Genomic DNA, 16,433 nt, shown 5'->3' on the forward strand with positions numbered 1-16,433 from the left:
GGGGCGGCGCTCGGCTCCTCTCCCCCCACCCCTGCCCGCGGTGCGGAGCCGCCCCCCGAGCCCCCCGCCGGGCCGGGCCGCCCCGGGAGTGCGGGGTAGGGGGGGGATAAGGAACGAGAAGGGGGGATAACGGGATGGCAGCGGGGAGGGGGGGATGCGCGGCCCCCGGTTGTGCTGCGAAAACGCAGGGGCGAGAGCGGGGTGCACGCCCTCTTTGGCAGGGCAAGGAGGGGTGCGGGTCCCCCCCCAGCCCCACATCTGCCTGGGTTCCCCCCCCTTCCCCAGCAGCCCCCCAGTGTCCCTCCCCCCCCCCGACTTTACACCCTCCCCCCACCCTTCGTCACCCCGCCTGGGTGCCCACCTCGTTGTCTCCCTCTCCGCACTGGAGGCTTCATCCACACAGGTGATCGCAAACCAACGAGACCATTTCCCCCCTATCCAACAGGAAAACTGGGGTGAACAGCGGGTAGATGGCTCCAGGAAGGAGCACAGGACCCCACATTCAGAGCCCTGCATTGGGCTCTGCCAACCCTTGCAGCAGTGCCAAGCTCACGGGCAGCCCTGGTAGAACCGGGAAGATGCTCAGCTCTGCACCCCACCAGCACCCGCATCCCATGTGGGGACAGCACTTACCATCAGCCGTTCCTTCCCTGAGCTCCCCGGCTACTCCTCTCCAATCCCACTAAAGCCTCCCACAAGTGGGGATGGTTTGGTTAATTAGGCTTTGGGGATGACAGAGGCCAGTTGCCTCCTCGGGGCTGGTTTCCTTCCAGCGCAGAATCGCGGTTGCTCCATATCCATCGATGCTTGGTCCGGGCTGCTCCTTTCTGGCCCTGGTGCTTAGGGAGCGCGACTGCTGAAATGCAGAGCCCTGTGCCCTTGATCTGTTGCGTGACAGTGGACAAGCATCACCTGAGCTCTTCAGTTACATTTTTCTGCATCTGACAGTGGCTTTCAAGCAGGGTTTGGCAGCACATCCTCCATTTTACGGGTGGGGAAACTGAGGGACAGACACCAGGGTTAAGGAGCAAGGCACAGCTCTCAAACCCAGGCTGATTTAGTGTTGTGGGCTCCCTTGTCAGATGTTCTTGCCTGAATTTGCTCCTTTTGTGCAGGATGCTGCCAGGAGAAAAGCCAACAGCTCTCCTAGCTTGGGTGTTTTATCAGTGCCACTTGCAACTTCCACCCTTCCTGCTGTGCTGCAGCCCAGCGCTTCTGCTGATGGAGATTACTAGCTGCCTCCTACTGCTCATTTGCTCTGGGATGGGGAGTTATAATTTCACTGCAGACAGAGGCATCTCAGACTTTCCCATTTGAGTTTCATCCCCAGCCTCATCCCTGGATCTGCAGTTAAAACCAGCAGATTTACACAGGTGCAAAGGCATCTTGTTGTTGTTTTAAATGATAACAATTGATGTGCCTAATAAAAGATGAAAAATCCAAGCATGAGAAATGCAGCTGTTTTAGTTGGAGATGCATTTGTAAGAGGCTGGTGTGGAGGGTGTGGGCGGCTCTGGAGCAACCTGCATTTCATTTCACTTCCCCAGGCTGAAAAGGTGATTCTGGCTAATTTGAACCTACTCATTAAGCCACTGTTTCAAAAACACAGAGTCAATTAAACCACCTTCCCCCCGCACTCGCTCTGTGGGCCTGCCTTACTCTTAATCAAGGGATGGGGGGAATTGCAGCATCCGTGTGGTGGGGAACAAGCACTGAGCTGGTTTTGGCTGATGGAGGCGGCTGCCCTACTGCTGCCGGGTGGGGGGGACGCTTGGCACGTGTGACCCCGAGAGCAGAGGGACCCGCAGGTGTCAGCACCAGCCAGGCCGGTGGGGAGTCCCCGGGGCAATGCAGGGGGTGAGCAGGGTTCAGGGAGGGTCTGTTTTCGGAGGTGCTGTTCTGAGCCAGCGCTGGGAGCAGCTTGACAAGTTATAGTGCTTTCTGGGTCATTTTCACACAGACTCAGCAAAATGATTAAAATTAAAAACAAATAATAAAAAGAGAGAGAGACAGAAAAAAATCACAGCTGCTCTAGCACACACTCAAAATCCCAAAGAGTTTTTGGCTGAAAAGTGCTAAAGAAAAAAAAGAAAGCAATAAGCAGAGGTAATCTGTCTTTTGCTGCACTTTGCTCTCCTGCTGAGGAGCAGAGCAGCTTTCCCAATGGAGCCAGGGCCTCTCCCTGCCCACTGCTGCCCCTTGGCAGCCCCAGCCCTGTTGGGTGTGCTGGTCCCCTGCCAGCCCAGATGCAGCAAGCGGCACTGCCAGCCCTGGTGACAGCCAGGGATTTTTTTTCCCCCCCTTAGGGATGCAGTGGGAGCCACGTACTGTCTATTGGCTCTTGGTGGTCATTAATTGTGCCTAATGAAACCTCGAGGAACTCACAGAAGGAGCTGCGATCCCCACGGCCGGTCCAGCAGATGGTGTTGGACCCCGCAGAACTCGGGGTGTAGGGGGGGAGAGTTCATTGGGGTCCCCTCTGGCGCTGGGGGAGGGAAGGCTGGAGGCATGCGAGGGAGCACCCGGGGGGAGCATCCCCAGGGCATGGCCCCTGCACCAGGACAGGGCAGCAGCAGCCAAAGCCCTGGCCATGGGGACCGGGGACAGCAGCGGCCCCAGGACTTGTCCCACCAGGGTGGGCAATGCCTGGCTGAACCCTGCCCCATCTGTGCCCCAGTGCCCTTCCCTGGGAGCCCAGTTGCTGTTGGGGGGCACAGAAGGGGGTTAATCCCCAGCCCCCGGATTGCTGGTCGCCTGCTTTGCAGGGACACAATCGTGAGTGGAGAGTGACACCGCATGGCCGGAGGCAGCAAGGCCCTGGGTACCCTGGGGACACCAGCCCGTGGTTGTCCCCTTCTCGGGCTGGGAGGACGGGAGGAGCATCATGGAGCATCCCCTCCATGTGGGCCGGGCACGGATGAGCAGGATGAGACCCTGCAGCACCCAGCTGCGAGATGCCACGGGCTCGCTCCAGCCGGCACCCCAAGCACAGAGGCACCTGTACCCATCGGTGCAGGGCTGGGGGTTGCACCCCAAAATGGAGCCTCCCCCCAGTGCATGGTGCTCATGCTCCTGGATTTGGGGAGCACAGGACAGGGACAATGTCACCACCAGCACCACCCCATCGCACACTGCAAGCACTGTCCATGACCTCTGCTGCATGGAGCTGGTGGCATTCCCTGTACAGAGCCCGGCTCCGTGCAGCTCTGCCCTGACCCCATTGTTGCTGTGGCTTTGATCTGCTTCAGAGCATGAACCCCTAGGGGAAGACATCTCACCTTGTATTTACCTACAAAGCACCGGGCAGACATACCTGCTCTGCAAACACAGCAAGAGCTGATGACTAATCCTTGTAACTTTTAATAAATATTTGGTAACTAAAATAAAAGTTTCTTTGCCAAACACCTGCTGTTCTGAGCTGTCCCCAGCAGCAGCACGGTCAGGCAAATGGTCTTTATCCCCACGGAAAGGAGAAGGGACCTTTCCCCCTCCAGCTGTTGTGGCTTTGTGTGACAGCGAAGAGGGACGGAGCGATCTGGTGCCTGGCTCTCTGCCGGCCGTGTTAGGGCCCCTGGACATCAAGCACTCAGATGTCCCTCCCGGCAGCCAGCCAGCCTAAGGTGACAAAAGGAGGATTTCCCCCATTCCCTTTATTTAGGGCCTTGTCCCAGTTCTTGCAGAGCCGCTGAGCACTGGTGCCAGCTGCCTTTGGCAGGAGCTCTGTGTGCTCAATGTCCCCCACAGCCAGCGTGCCCATCGCCCTAGCCCAGGAGGGATGACGCACGTCGGGGCCGTGCCCCTGCTGCCACCAGGTGCCGTGGCCCCGTTGCAGGGACATCGCTTCTGTAGCCGCTCGCTTTGTGAGCTCAGGAGCCCGCACAGGACCTTGGCCCCATTGCTGCCAACACCTAAGTGTGAGGCCACTGATTTACACTGCTGCAGGGAGACTGATGCTGCCTAGCTCGTTGCTCATCCCTGCAGCCAAGGGGTGTCTGTTTGCCGTGTAGATGCAGGGAGGTGCTCCAGGCACCGGGAAAAATTAATAGGAGAAATTGCTGCCAGCAGATGTGCCCTGGTTCCTCCTTCCTGCTGTAACCTCAGCTCTGACTGACGATGGGGCTTGGAGCAGCCTGGAGTGGTGAGGTCGGGGCAGTGACACTGTGGGGCTCGGGGCTGCCTCGGGTGGAGAAACCCCAGGAGCTGCCCCCATGCAAGGAACATCAGCCTCTGAAATCCAGCTCTGAGCATAGACAGCCACCGCAGCCTCTTCCCCAAACCTGCCTTGCCCTGCCAACAAACCCAAATTGCACCTTGCTCCAGCAGCTGTGCCCTCAGCAGCTCCCAACTGGGTGCTTGGTGCCGCAGTTATTCTGCACCAGAGTGAACGTCCCTTCCCGAAGCACCAGCCACGGCTTGGTAACAGCAGCAATAACACTCACAAGCCCTACGCCTGCCCCAGGGGAACTGGGGCTCAGGAGGAGCAGCAGCTCCTCCGGGAATGCCAAGGGGTGAGCGAGATGGCTCCAAATCTCTGCTCTGGGGCTGGGCAGTGCCACATGTGCCCGTGGATTCAGGCAGTGTGCAGGCAGGACCAAGAACAAGTGTGCTCAGGGAGCAAGCCGGTGCTTCCCACACACAATTTCTCTTCCCATTCCCCCACCGGTGTCACTGCCCTGCCTGGTGCAAACCCCGTGGGATGGGGCAAAGGGGCTGGCACTGCCCTCATGGGAACCTGGCAACACAAAACCAGCCGAGGCTTGGGCTGTGTGCGCTTGGGCATCATCATGCGCAGCCTGGCCCTCCTGGCGCAGGGTGATGTGATGAGCTGTGCTGGTGCAGCAGCTTTCTGCAGGACACCGCCTGCTTCACCCCCTCTCTCCCTGGTTCAGCAGAGGCACCGATGACTGCTTGATGGGTCCAATGTCCCTGCTCCAGCCCTGACCAAGCCCATGCAGGGTCTGTGCCCACGCATCCCATTGCTCCCTGCCACTGGAGAGTTGGGGGCGGCCGCCCCACTGCCTCCCGCCCCGTCCCCAGCAGGATGCGTCCTGATTCGATGCAGCCCACGTTACCCTTCCCGCAGCTGCAGTGTGCAGAAGGCACTCCCGCCCCCGCCAGAACCCTGCCTGTGTTTATCTGAGCACGACATCGAATTCCTCCCGGCAGCTCCAGGCTCGTTTTCAAATATCATTAGAGCCGCTTTGCAGGCGATTAGGATTCCAGGCACTGCAGTGCCTGGACGGCAAATGTGCCATGTGCACCCATGAGACAGAAACTGTCCCCAGTGCATCCCCTGCGGCCCTACGGCTGCCCCCATGCTTCATGCAGGCAAACCAGGTTCTCTGTCCTTAATTCATCAGCTCCAGCTGTGGTCGCGTCCTCCAGTGGCCCTGGGGTTGTTGGGTCACACCACCCAGTGGCAAGAGGAACCCAACACTGCGCCTGTTCAGTGCACTTGCTGAGCTCCTTGGGTGCTCACCTCCCTGCCTCGGGACCGAGGCAGCTACCAGGGCTACCAACCAGGAGAAGTCCTCCTCATCTATTTCTAGTCACTCTCTCTCAACTCTGCAGCATTTCTGACCCATCTGTCACTTTGCAAGATATCTCAGGAGAAAAGCTGCACTTTGATGTAGCTCACACGGGAATGCATCCCCAGCCACCACCAGATTTCCCACTTTGTGGGCAGACACTAACTCTGAGCACCAAAATCCCCAAGGAAAGGCTGCCCCAATTGCACTGAGGATGGCACATTGCCACCACACGCGACTGGGAACCTGGGGTCCTGCTTTTTTTCAGCTCCCTGCCTTCACTCCACGTCCTCTGAGTGGGATGAGAGCCATTATGTTGAAAGACAAGGCAAATTACACTGGTGTGCAACGATGGTAGATCTGATTCATAAGCCAGGAGGGTTTTCAAGGTCTAATTTGGGATGAAAGACAGATGATGACTTCTTTAGTAACCAGGAAGACTTGGGAAACTTCAACTTTTCTTTGAGGAACACGTAATTACTTTCCAGCTTAGTGCTGTTCCCATGACTGTCTAAGAGCTTGGCTTCTGCAGGACAGAGAGGCCGTCACGGTTAGGAAATTGGTTTTAAATAGGAAATGGCTTAAAATTTACCAGGAGGATCATCCCTTGACGTCACGTTGGTCTCCAGGAGCATCAGCCAGCACCAGATTGAAGAGGGCAGTTTCTTCCCCAGGGAATCCAGCTGTTGAGAGTCCGTCGCAGCCCACACACGTGCATTGGGTTTATGAGGCACAGGTGTCCATGCAGCCCTGACCTCACCCATTCTGCCTGCACGGGGACCGGGAGCCGGAGCCGTCCGGCTGCCCCAAAGCTTCGAGGCTCCATGCATGAAGCCCCTTTTCCAGTTGGGAAGAGTTGGGCTGCTAAGGGCACACAGGTGCACGGGTGAGTGCGTGTGGCCGTCAGCCCAGGCCAGGCACAGCACCCGGCAGGCTGTAGGGGACAGGGGCTGTGCTCCTGCACCCGCTGGGGCTGCGGAGACATTTCGGAGAGCATCAGCACCGGAGGTGAGACTGCACTGGGCACTGGGCCAGTGTTATTAGCATCTCGCAGGCAACAAATCCACCCACCTCCTCCATGGAAGGAAAAACTGTTTGGGAACAAGGGCTCTGCCTGGCACAGGGAGCTGGGGACATCTGGTGCCCTGCGCCTCCCGGCCAAAGGTGCCATACTGGGAGGATGCCAACGAGTAGATGAACTGAATGCCCACAACTGGGCACAGATGCAAAGGCAGCCTGCCCACTGGCCCTGCACACTTCAGGCATTGGCAGGAGTGGGGCAGTTGTTCCCAAAGGACCATAGGTCCTTCACAGGACAGAATTAGGGTTCTGGGCACAGGGAAGCTGTTGCTGGCTATTGCATTTTCCCAAGCTGTTTTCGCTGTTAATGCCTTGTAAGCAGGATAGAGTCAGGCAGTGCAGCCTCCCCCAGGCTCAGCAGGATGCACTGAGGGCCACTGGCCGGTGGCTGCAATGCCGATGCAGGGGTCCCTGCTCCACCTCGCAGGGCTCATCCCACCTGCAGGCTCTGCTCCAGCACAGCAGCTCCCCTTGTTCCTCCTCATGCCCTGCCCCTTCCATAACAAACCTCAGAAAACTTCACCCAGCTGAGCCCCTGCATTTGCTGAAAGCCCCCAAGCGTGTCTCATCTGCACAAACAAGAGGGAGAGGAGGATGAAACTAGTTAAAGCAAAGTCCCAAGGAAGTGTTGTCTCATTACTCTCTACATCTGACTAAAGCTACCAAAGCTGCATTAAACTTTAGGAGTAACAATAATTCATCACACTTCTGCCATCATTAATCCTGAGTAATTGTTTCTATAATTAAAAGCCCCATTGTGTCTTGTCTCTCTAATATGATTTATCAGATGGGGAGCACTCTTGCATGAATGATGCATGGCTGTTGGGAGGACATCTGCCTTTGGGCTGCTTGCATGCAAGAGAATGCAGGGAGGCTGCCTCCAGTGCCAGCAGCTCCCTCGTGCACCTCATGGCGTTCAGCCCCGGGATGAGAGCCCCTGGCCTCTGATCCACAGGTGAGCTACAGCCAAGGAGCAGCAAGAGAAGCCACCTCTGGCCCCAGAGCTGCAGGAGTGCTGGGTTTGTTTTAGCAAAGCTGCATTAAAACCTTGAGCTGAGCCAGGCATGACCCAAGGGGTAGAACCCTCCGATGGTGATGATCTAGGTGGTCTTTCAACTCCCCCCTCCCTGTTACCATCCCTGGAGCTGAGGTGGGAGCTGGCTGGAGCGCACAGTAGAAGATGCAATCCAGGACAGTTCCTCAGCTGCTCTGAGCTGTTCTGGGCATAAAGTTCCCTTTGCTCCAGACTCTTCCTAAAAAAAATCATTTTTGGAAATAAACCCAGGAGCTGCTAAGAAGGCTGGAAGAGCCATAGAGGTCCCAGAAGGCTGCTCACCTCCTTGGGTGACCCACAGCGACGGGCACAGCCAGACCAGAGCTGGAGTGGGAGCACGCCTTGGCTCTCAGCATTCCCCACCACCTCCCACTTCTCTAAGCTAATATTTGCAGCATCTTAAATGGAAGATGAATAAATAGAGCACGTTTTGGAGAGTGCATGGATGAAGTTAATAGGACCTGAAAATTACTCTTTTATGAGTCACCTCCCTAATGTATGTGCATGTGAACGCTCGCAGCATGCTCTCCTTCCATCTTTGTTTTCCAGAGCTTTCACTGGGGGTTTGGCTGGGAAGGCGCACACGTGGGAGGCACCGCTTATTCCCCACCTCAGCTGGACATCAACATTAGTGAGTGAATGGCCTAGCCCATGGCATCTCATGACTGTTCAGTTGCTTTGCTCACAGTGTGACATGTAATAAGTCTGCAGACCTCAGCTCTTCTGGACACTGGCCTCCTGCTGGAGAGCAGTCTCAGCCTCCAGCAGAGCGCTGCTTTCCCAGTGCCACCCAGCTGTGACCCTGGTACAAGAGACGACAACTAGGCTGGCAGCACAGATATTGGCTCCTGGCCCCTGGAAGTCTTCAGAGCACACATGAGCCAAAAGTATTTGGCCTGGAAACGGTGCTCCCCCCAGGTAAGGGGTCTGCTTCCAGTGGCACTGCTCACTGCCTGGAGCACTCCCGTACCAACCTGCACCCCGGGGGCAGATGGGCAGCACGGAGCACCCATGAAGGGAGTTCAGTTTTGGCTGCAGCAAGAGGTTGGACTACTCACACCTTTGGCTGTCCCCATCTCTGTGTGTCCAGCTCAGGGCTGAAACACTCTTTTAGTTGCTCAAAGCAACCTAGGCTCTTGCATTCAGATAAACTCCTGCTGTAGGGGGATGTGAAGCCAGCCCATGTGGAAAGCTGGTGCTGGCAGCTCCCTGGAAGGGTCTCTGACCACGCCGAGGTGCAGCTGCAGCACCAGTTGTAAAACCACTGCGTTCAGGGCAGCCGCAGCGCTCGGAGAGCAGCTGCCTGCGCTGTGGAGCGGAACCAGCCAGGCCTTTGGTGCAGCCCCTCAGCACCACCCGGAGCTCAATATCACACAATAAAGTGGGATTTATTGTCTGGGAGGCATGGGCAGAAGCCTCATGCAGATGACAGCACTGAGAGAGCACCTACCTGGGGGGCAGGGGGGTTGGATCTCCTCTGAGCCGCTGGAGGCTGAGCAGGACAGGAGGGGCACAACCCGAGGGGTCCCCCCATTGCCTGCTCAGAAGGATGCTCCCAGATCACAGATCAAGAACAGGGACAAAGGAGAGGAAAGGGAAAGATGCTTGGAGGTGCTTAGCAAAGAACTACGCCTTTCAATGGAGGGAGATGCCCCCGTCCTCATGTCCCGCTCTTAGTCCCCACATCTCCACCCAGCTGTAGCACAAGGAGGGGCTGAGTCCCCAGGAAGCATCAGGTCCTGTAACGCCCCACAGGTGAGACACCACAGCACCACCGAGCCACCCTCAGCATCCTTCTAGCCACAAACCCACCCTTGTGCGAGGTATGAGCCTTGCCCTGCTGCAGCCAAGCCAGCCCCAGGCACAAGCAGGTATTCAGGGAAGTTCATCCACAGTCCTGGGAACCAACAGGGGGTTACTCCTCTGTCCCCTCCAGCAGCGGTGGCCCCTGTCCTGCCCCCCCCCCCCCCAGGTGACCACAGAATCGCAGCACATACCTGGATCGGATCCAAGGTGAACACTCAGGATAAAGCATCTCTGCAGCTCATTCTCCCTCCTCTGAGCCATTTACTGCCTTCACATTCATCTGAGGAAGGCTCTTCTCCCTAAATCAGGGCTCAAGACTCAGAGAGGATTTGGGCATGCACCTCATTGCAGACAGGTGTGCCCAAAACTGATCTGCAGGTGAGCTCAGAGCCAGGTTTAGTGCTAGTCCCTTCCTCACTACATTTTGAGGCGTAATGGTTCTGCAGTCTGGCACTCAGACAATGAACAAAGCCCCCTCTTTATCTTCACATCCAGCATTACCGAAGCTCAGGAGCCAGCAAGAAAATCCCACACAGATTTCAGAAAATATCCTTACCTAGCTGTGTGCCACTAAGTGATGTTTTATCATTCTCTGCTTTGAAAATGCTGGCTGCAGAGAATAGGGCTATTAAAAAACAAACAAGGAGCAATTAACGTAATGTAGAGCCCAACGTAATATCCGTGAGTTGCAATATCAGCTCCTTCATCAACCTTAAGTAAAACCTTGCTATTATTCAGCAGTAATGAAACCCCTGCTGCTGTGGCTGCAGATAACGCAAGGTGAGAGGAATACCTGCACTTAAAGAGACACTGCCATAGGGAAGGATGAGGGGCAGCTCATGACTACCTGAGCTTTGACACTCAGGACGGTCCTGCACACTGGGTGTGCACAAATAACTGATCCAACCTGGGAGGAAATCTGCCCTGCCCAGCCCAAGCCATGCCCTACTGAAGCAGAGCCACGTGGAGCTGCAGCAGGTCTCTGGCCAGAGCCACACGTGGAAGGCCAGTTTCAGAGCCCCAGGGAGGGCTCCACAGGCTGCAGCTTGAGCTCAGGTGTACCGACCAATTTCAAGCTGAAGCATTTCATCCTTTAAAGCATTTGCTGCTGGCCAGAGCATGACAACTTTAGCCCAAGGGGAAAAGCTGCAGAGAGCACAGCACAACCCAGAGCTGCTTCTGACAGCTGAAACAATCTGTGATTAGGAAGACATGAGCACCCCTGATCACAGCAGGGCTGGAAGCAGTGATATCTCCATCCCCATCACCATTCTGACTTAATTGTGGGATTTTGAACTCCCACTTTTTTTTGGGACACAGAGTCAAAACCTGGGGGTATCTCAGGACCTCCCTCCCTGGTAAGGATTGACACTTCTCAAAAGCTTTGCCCATGGCAGGGATCAAGCACAGCTGGAAGGGTTCATCCAGGCTGGACCTGCTAGATGGCTCAGCTCCTTCAGCAGCACAGCCCCACTGCAGGCTGCCAGTTATTTTTATCAGCTGGAACATTGTTAGTCTGAGCTGATGCACATGCAAACACAGCTAGAGGCAGTTGTGCCATCAGACAGCCTCCAGGCAGGCCCTGAGCAAAAGCTCAGCACCCTGGGCTGTGCCCTTTTTATTTTACTGACATTTGGAAGATTTACTGCTCTTTTCAGTTTCAGCTACTGTCATTTGTTCCATATAACAGATGTGTCGGCCAACCTAAAGTCACTCCAGGTTGTGTTCATGAAAATCCTGATCCCAGCCTCCCGTCCCAGACCCTGACTCACCCCTTGCTCAACTCTTGGACTGAACAGAGGTCTTCTGGAGGATTCAGTCAGAGAGGGCCCCAGGCAGAAATATCCCAGCAGACTGAAGACCCTCAAGGGCTCAGCAAGCAATGTGGCTTCCATGCGAAGCTGTTTGGTTTATCCCAAAGACAGGCTTGCTGCCTCTTCTATTTCTGGTGATGTGTATGTGGGGGTGCCCATCCTGCACATCAGGGGACAGCCAGCACAGGGACGTCTGGGGACCAGTCAGCATGGCCACACTCAGGCACTGCTGTATGGGAACACTGCTCCACTACCTGTACCCCTTCCCATCACAGCATCCCCAAAGCCATAACCCCCTTGGGGGGCATGGAAAGCCTTTCCACAGGTGGGATTGGGGCACAGGTCCCACTGGCAACCCCATGCTCCCAGCAGCAGTGTGCCAATGCCGCCTGGCACAGATAGCCTACCAGGTCCAGCTACTGACAGCCAACTGAATCCCAATTCACATGAAAAAATAGGGTAATTTTATTATAAAGTTCAAAAATATCAATATGTCATTAACTGGTCAGCTTACACTAGGACACAGCAGCCAGAGAAAGACAGGCACTTCACAGCCACAGCAGAGATCTGGGCCCACAGGCCAGGGTTCCTACTTACCCTAGAAAAGGATGAGAGATTTAAAAGATGAGAGATTTGTTCTTGAGCACAGCAGCCAGTCAGCATGAGGGTTGAGCCACTGAGCACAAAACATACCCCACACCTCCTCACCCTCCATTTCTCTGCAAGCTGGGCATCAGCTTCATAAGAGGTGGGAGGGTATTGGTCAGTGCCTTGGGGACAGATGGGTCTAGAGCAGTGAAGGACCCCATGCAAAGTTACTGGTGATGAAGACTCTCCCACAAACCCTCCCCAATTTTCAGGGAAAGATCTCTGGGTTATGGTGTCATGAAGATTCTGGGTCAGAGGGAGCTGCCCTAGGTACCAGCATGAGGTGCTCAGCTGGCTTTTGGCAGCCCTGACACCCAGGGGATGAAGGTGTCCAGGGCTCTGTGCACAACCAGCATCACCTCAGCAGCATGTCTGGGGCTGATGTGACCTTGCCGGGGAGGACAGCCACAGCCCTACCATCCTTGCCTGGTTCACATGGCAGAGAAGAGAAGGGAGAGCTGTCCAGAGCTGTCCCAAAAACTCAGAGCCTGAGGGCAACTTCCCAAGCTGAAACCCCTCTGAGTACAGACAGTTTATGACACCTCACCTAATAAAGGAGGGCAGGTGGGACTATTACTCATGCAAGAGGAGTCCTCACCTCACACTGCAAACTGCTGCTCTCATGATCCACCTCCTGCTCCTGGCCACTGCCATCCCCACTGCTCTCACCAACTGGTGGCTTCTGGGCATCACCATCACCACTGTCAGTGTCAGGAGCATCTTCCCCACTGCTGGACACAGCTGAGTCCCTCAGTCCCTGCTCCATGCTCGCAGCCAGCAGCTCTGGGGTATCCCCATCCCCAGTGGGCTGCACATCTTCCACCTGTGGAGACATGGACAGGCAGCACAGAAAACCCATGAATGATCTTGTGAACTCACCCCAGAAACCTCTCCTTCTGTAGCCAAGGGAGGAAGGACCAAAGCACGTCCTTCCAGCTCAGTATATGAAACCCTACCCAGGACCAAGTTGGCAGATGTATGCAGCAGGCCCACTCACTCACCTGGAGAGCTGATGACTCCTTCAACACAACAGTCCCATCCCACTCTTCAAACTCCAGGTCTGTCTCAGTGTCATTCTGGGACTTGTACTCCTCGCTGTCTGTTTCCACATCCGAGGGCTGGGGAGGGAAGAGGTAGTCCCTGAGGGAGGCACCAGCCCTGCAGCAAAGCAGCCACGGGTGACCGTGGTGCTGCCTTGCAGGGACACTAACTGAAGGGGAATTTTGGTGTTATGGGGCAAACAGGGCACCCACACTTTCAGACACTGAAGACGTGATGCTCAAATTCTCCTTGAACAGCCTGCAGCCCCGAAAGGGCATATGACAAAGGAAGCCTCTTTGCAGCTCTCTGCGCAGGCTCCTCCACAGCCATACACAGTGAAGCTCCCAGTCCACCGGGAGGACAGAGGTCAAACAATCCTGACTTGCTTTCCCCTGAGGAGAGGATCTGCTTGGCCACCAGAACACCATACCTCGTATGTGACATCTTCAGGGTCATCTTCCGGCAGGTCCCTCTCCAGCACCACCACCCAGGACACCTGCTCCTCCAGAGCAACATCGTCCCGTTTCCTCTTGTTTGCTTTACTAGATGGGTTGATCAGAGCCTCACGAATCTCTGCAGGGATCCGCAGGAGGCAGAGTGCATACAGAATAAACACACAGCTGTGCATTTTCCAGCTTTCTACCCAGCACAGGAGCTTCAGACCCAATGTGTTTGGATGTCATGCTCTGTGCTTCTGGTCTGCAAGCCCTTTGGGTGCTCCAGAAGGCCCTAGCTCTTACCCTTGGGCATGTTGCTCTGGCCCCAGTCCGCTGGAAGTTGGCCCAGGATGTTCTGGATCCTGGTGGGGACAATGGAGAGGAGGAGACGCATCAGCGTCCCACGGCGCTTCTTGGCAAGTCGTCCAGGTCTGGTGGGAGACTGCATGGGGCAGACTTTGCTGATAATGGTCTCTACAGGGACCACAAGCCCAACCCAGGCTGATACTTTCTGAAGGATCTTCAGCTGCAAGCAAGAGAGAATTACATTTGGTAGCATGAGACCTTCCAGCTACTTCAAGTAGCCAGTGAAACCCTTAACCTCTCTCCCAGCATGACTAGGACCAACTTCAGTGAGGTAAACAGGGACCACTGAGGTTGTACATTGTCCCCAGAAACCTCCCATCTCTTCTGGTACAGAGAAGAGAAACGTAAATGCTGCAGTAACCATTAGCAGAAGAGGAGTAAGACAAGACCAAATCAGACAGAGGATAAAATGGGAATGGGAGAAAAGCAGAGGATGAGCACACGTTGAGTGCAGAGCAGGGGGAACAGACTTAAAGAGCAGAGAGAATGATAGAGCAGAGAAGCCAAGCAACTGCCAATCCTAAGGTTTTACCATCCCATCCCCTTGCCCTCAAGCCCCTCCAGCAGAGGAGCATCGCCTACCAGGTTCTTGACGAAGCCCAGCTGAAGCACCTGGCACAGGATCCTGCTGGGCAGGGAGTAGGGCTTGTTGCAGACAACCATCCTCCCCTAAACCGAGAGAAAAAGGTCAGCCATCCTGCACTCCAGGTTCACCCCTGCCCCAGCAGAACCCACTCCAGGTACCTGGAGGAGCTCTGCCCGCACCGGACTGCTGTGTGGCTGGGATTGCTGCTGCATGAGGCTGCCCAAACGTGGCTTAGCCCAGCCTCCAGCCCCCAGCTACTTGTAGTTTCTGGACCAGCTGCTCCCCATTGCGCTGATGAGCTGCTGGCCCCACTCACCAGCGGGGCAGCCCCGTGTGCCCTCCTCTGGGGGTTCCTTGGTGTCAGCACTCAGCCTGGTGCCTCATTCAAGGGGGGTGATAGCTCTCAATTTCCTCTACAATTTGGGATGCTCATCTCCCTGTGTGGGTTGTAGCTTGCAGAGCCAAGACTCTGGGGTGGGATGTCTCCCTTCTGTCTGTGCTGGTGCAAATAGCTAAGGCAGAGGGTGCTGAGATGCCAAAATTCAGACCCTCTCTGCCCCCTGATGGCCCTAAGGGAGGGGGACCCTCATCTTCCTCCCTGTGTGCACCCTCCCATCGCTCCTGCACTGCGGCGAAGCTGAGTCTGGGGTTTGTTTGAGTCAATAAAGCTGAAAGGAAGGGAGCGAGGCCAGCCTTTCCTTGTGTGTCCCCTCCAGCTTCCTCCCCGTGCCCGAGTGGGTGACAAACAGCCTCTGCTCCGACAAGAGCAGGTGCAGGGATGTGGCAGCTGGCGTCACCCGGTGTCACAGCACGCAGAGCAATCAGGGCTGCCTGCACAGCATAAATACAAGGTACTGCTCCAGCAGCTGCCAGTCCCGCCATGCCGCGTCGGGAGGCGATGCTCTGTCCTCACTCACTCCAGGACAAGAGCTACAGGGACATCTTCCAGCACGTGGTGACCCCCGACCGCATTCCACGGTTTACCATCCCCTCTCTGGACATCCTGGAGAAGCACCGGTGTGTGGGGCCGCTGGTGGGGACAGCACGGGGCAGCAGCTCGGGGCTGGTGCTGGTGGACACGCGCGGTGTGCCTGGCTCCATCCCATCCTGCTCCAACACTGAGCTTGCCATCGGCGTGCAGGCTATCCCGGACTGTCTTGCTTGGGCAGCTCTGTCCCTGCCCCATCTCCCGAAGGTCACCACGCCATACGGCTTTGTCACCCTGGGGCAGAGCCCTCAGGTCACCTGGGAAGAGGCCTTGTTTTTCCACGCAGGTCACCCTCGAGCTCCTGCTGCTGAGATACCCCCCAGGTCCTGGCAGGAGCCAGGGCACTGCAGACACCCCAGGGTGCCCGGGGCTGCTGGAGATGGGTGCTCCCACACGGGTGGAGGCCTGAGAGACCACAAGCGGATGAGTGCCGGTGCCACCGGTCCCAGGGATGCTGGAGGCAGCCAGGTACTCCCTCCACCCCAGAGACGTGCCATGCTGGGTGTGCTGGAGAGCAAAGAGGTGGAGAAGAGAGAGAGGAGGCTGATGATTCGCTTCCTGGAGGTGGGATCCAGCCTGGAGCTCCCTGCTGGGAAGCCCGGGAAGAACTTGCTCCAGAGGTTCCTCAAGAGGCTCTGTGCTCCCCGGCAGCTCAGGCCTCTACGTTTTACTCACTACTGACCTTACAAAGCTGTTCAGGAAGCAGAGGATCCCTAAAGACTTGGGACAGAGGCGCTTTTTGCAAATACGTTGACTGCCAGGCAGCCAGACCCAGACCCAAGGGCGGTGGATGGGTCGCTGTACCTGGAGGAAAAGCATCTGGGTGGCATTGCCCTTGGCCAGGCACCAGAAGTGCTCCTCACGAGGCAGGGGTGGTCGGGGCAGGCTGGGGAGCAGAGTGGGCGGCAGGTCTGTAACTGCACGGTGGCCTAATAAAGGTGAAAACATCTCAAGCAATGAGTGTGCCTCTGTTTTTTCCTTGGCTGTCCCAGCAGCTTGGTATCAACACGAAATTTTGGTGCCAGCCACATGCATCACATCCCCCCAGTACTCCCAGTGCACCCCCCGTCTCTGCAGCTCCTGGC

The 16,433-nt window shown here is 56.3% G+C and overlaps 1 protein-coding gene across 1 annotated transcript; it reads right to left on the reverse strand.

Annotated features, from left to right (window-relative positions):
* Positions 1-11,723: 11,723 nt before the first annotated feature.
* Positions 11,724-14,631, reverse strand: LOC121060250. The gene is made up of 7 exons (XM_040537874.1): positions 14,519-14,631; positions 14,357-14,443; positions 13,712-13,934; positions 13,402-13,544; positions 12,932-13,048; positions 12,529-12,753; positions 11,724-11,880 (listed from the first exon to the last, which is right to left on the reverse strand). Exons 1-7 carry the CDS (start codon positions 14,570-14,572, stop codon positions 11,872-11,874), a joined length of 858 nt encoding a protein of 285 aa, XP_040393808.1. The 5' UTR covers positions 14,573-14,631; the 3' UTR covers positions 11,724-11,871.
* Between the last annotated feature and the right edge of the window lie 1,802 nt (positions 14,632-16,433).

Source organism: Cygnus olor, chromosome 26 (assembly GCF_009769625.2).
Source record: "Cygnus olor isolate bCygOlo1 chromosome 26, bCygOlo1.pri.v2, whole genome shotgun sequence".
NCBI lineage: Eukaryota > Metazoa > Chordata > Aves > Anseriformes > Anatidae > Cygnus > Cygnus olor.

What these genes read in the sequence shown, in the direction of transcription:
- LOC121060250 (XM_040537874.1), bottom strand. Translation starts at nt 14,572, where the DNA reads ATGCAGCAGCAATCCCAGCCACACAGCAGTCCGGTGCGGGCAGAGCTC. An exon ending in TGGGCTTCGTCAAGAACCTG is followed by an intron (nt 13,935 to 14,356) that starts GTAGGCGATGCT and finishes TCTTGCTTGCAG; the next exon opens with CTGAAGATCCTTCAGAAAGT. An exon ending in CCAGAGCAACATGCCCAAGG is followed by an intron (nt 13,545 to 13,711) that starts GTAAGAGCTAGG and finishes GGATCCCTGCAG; the next exon opens with AGATTCGTGAGGCTCTGATC.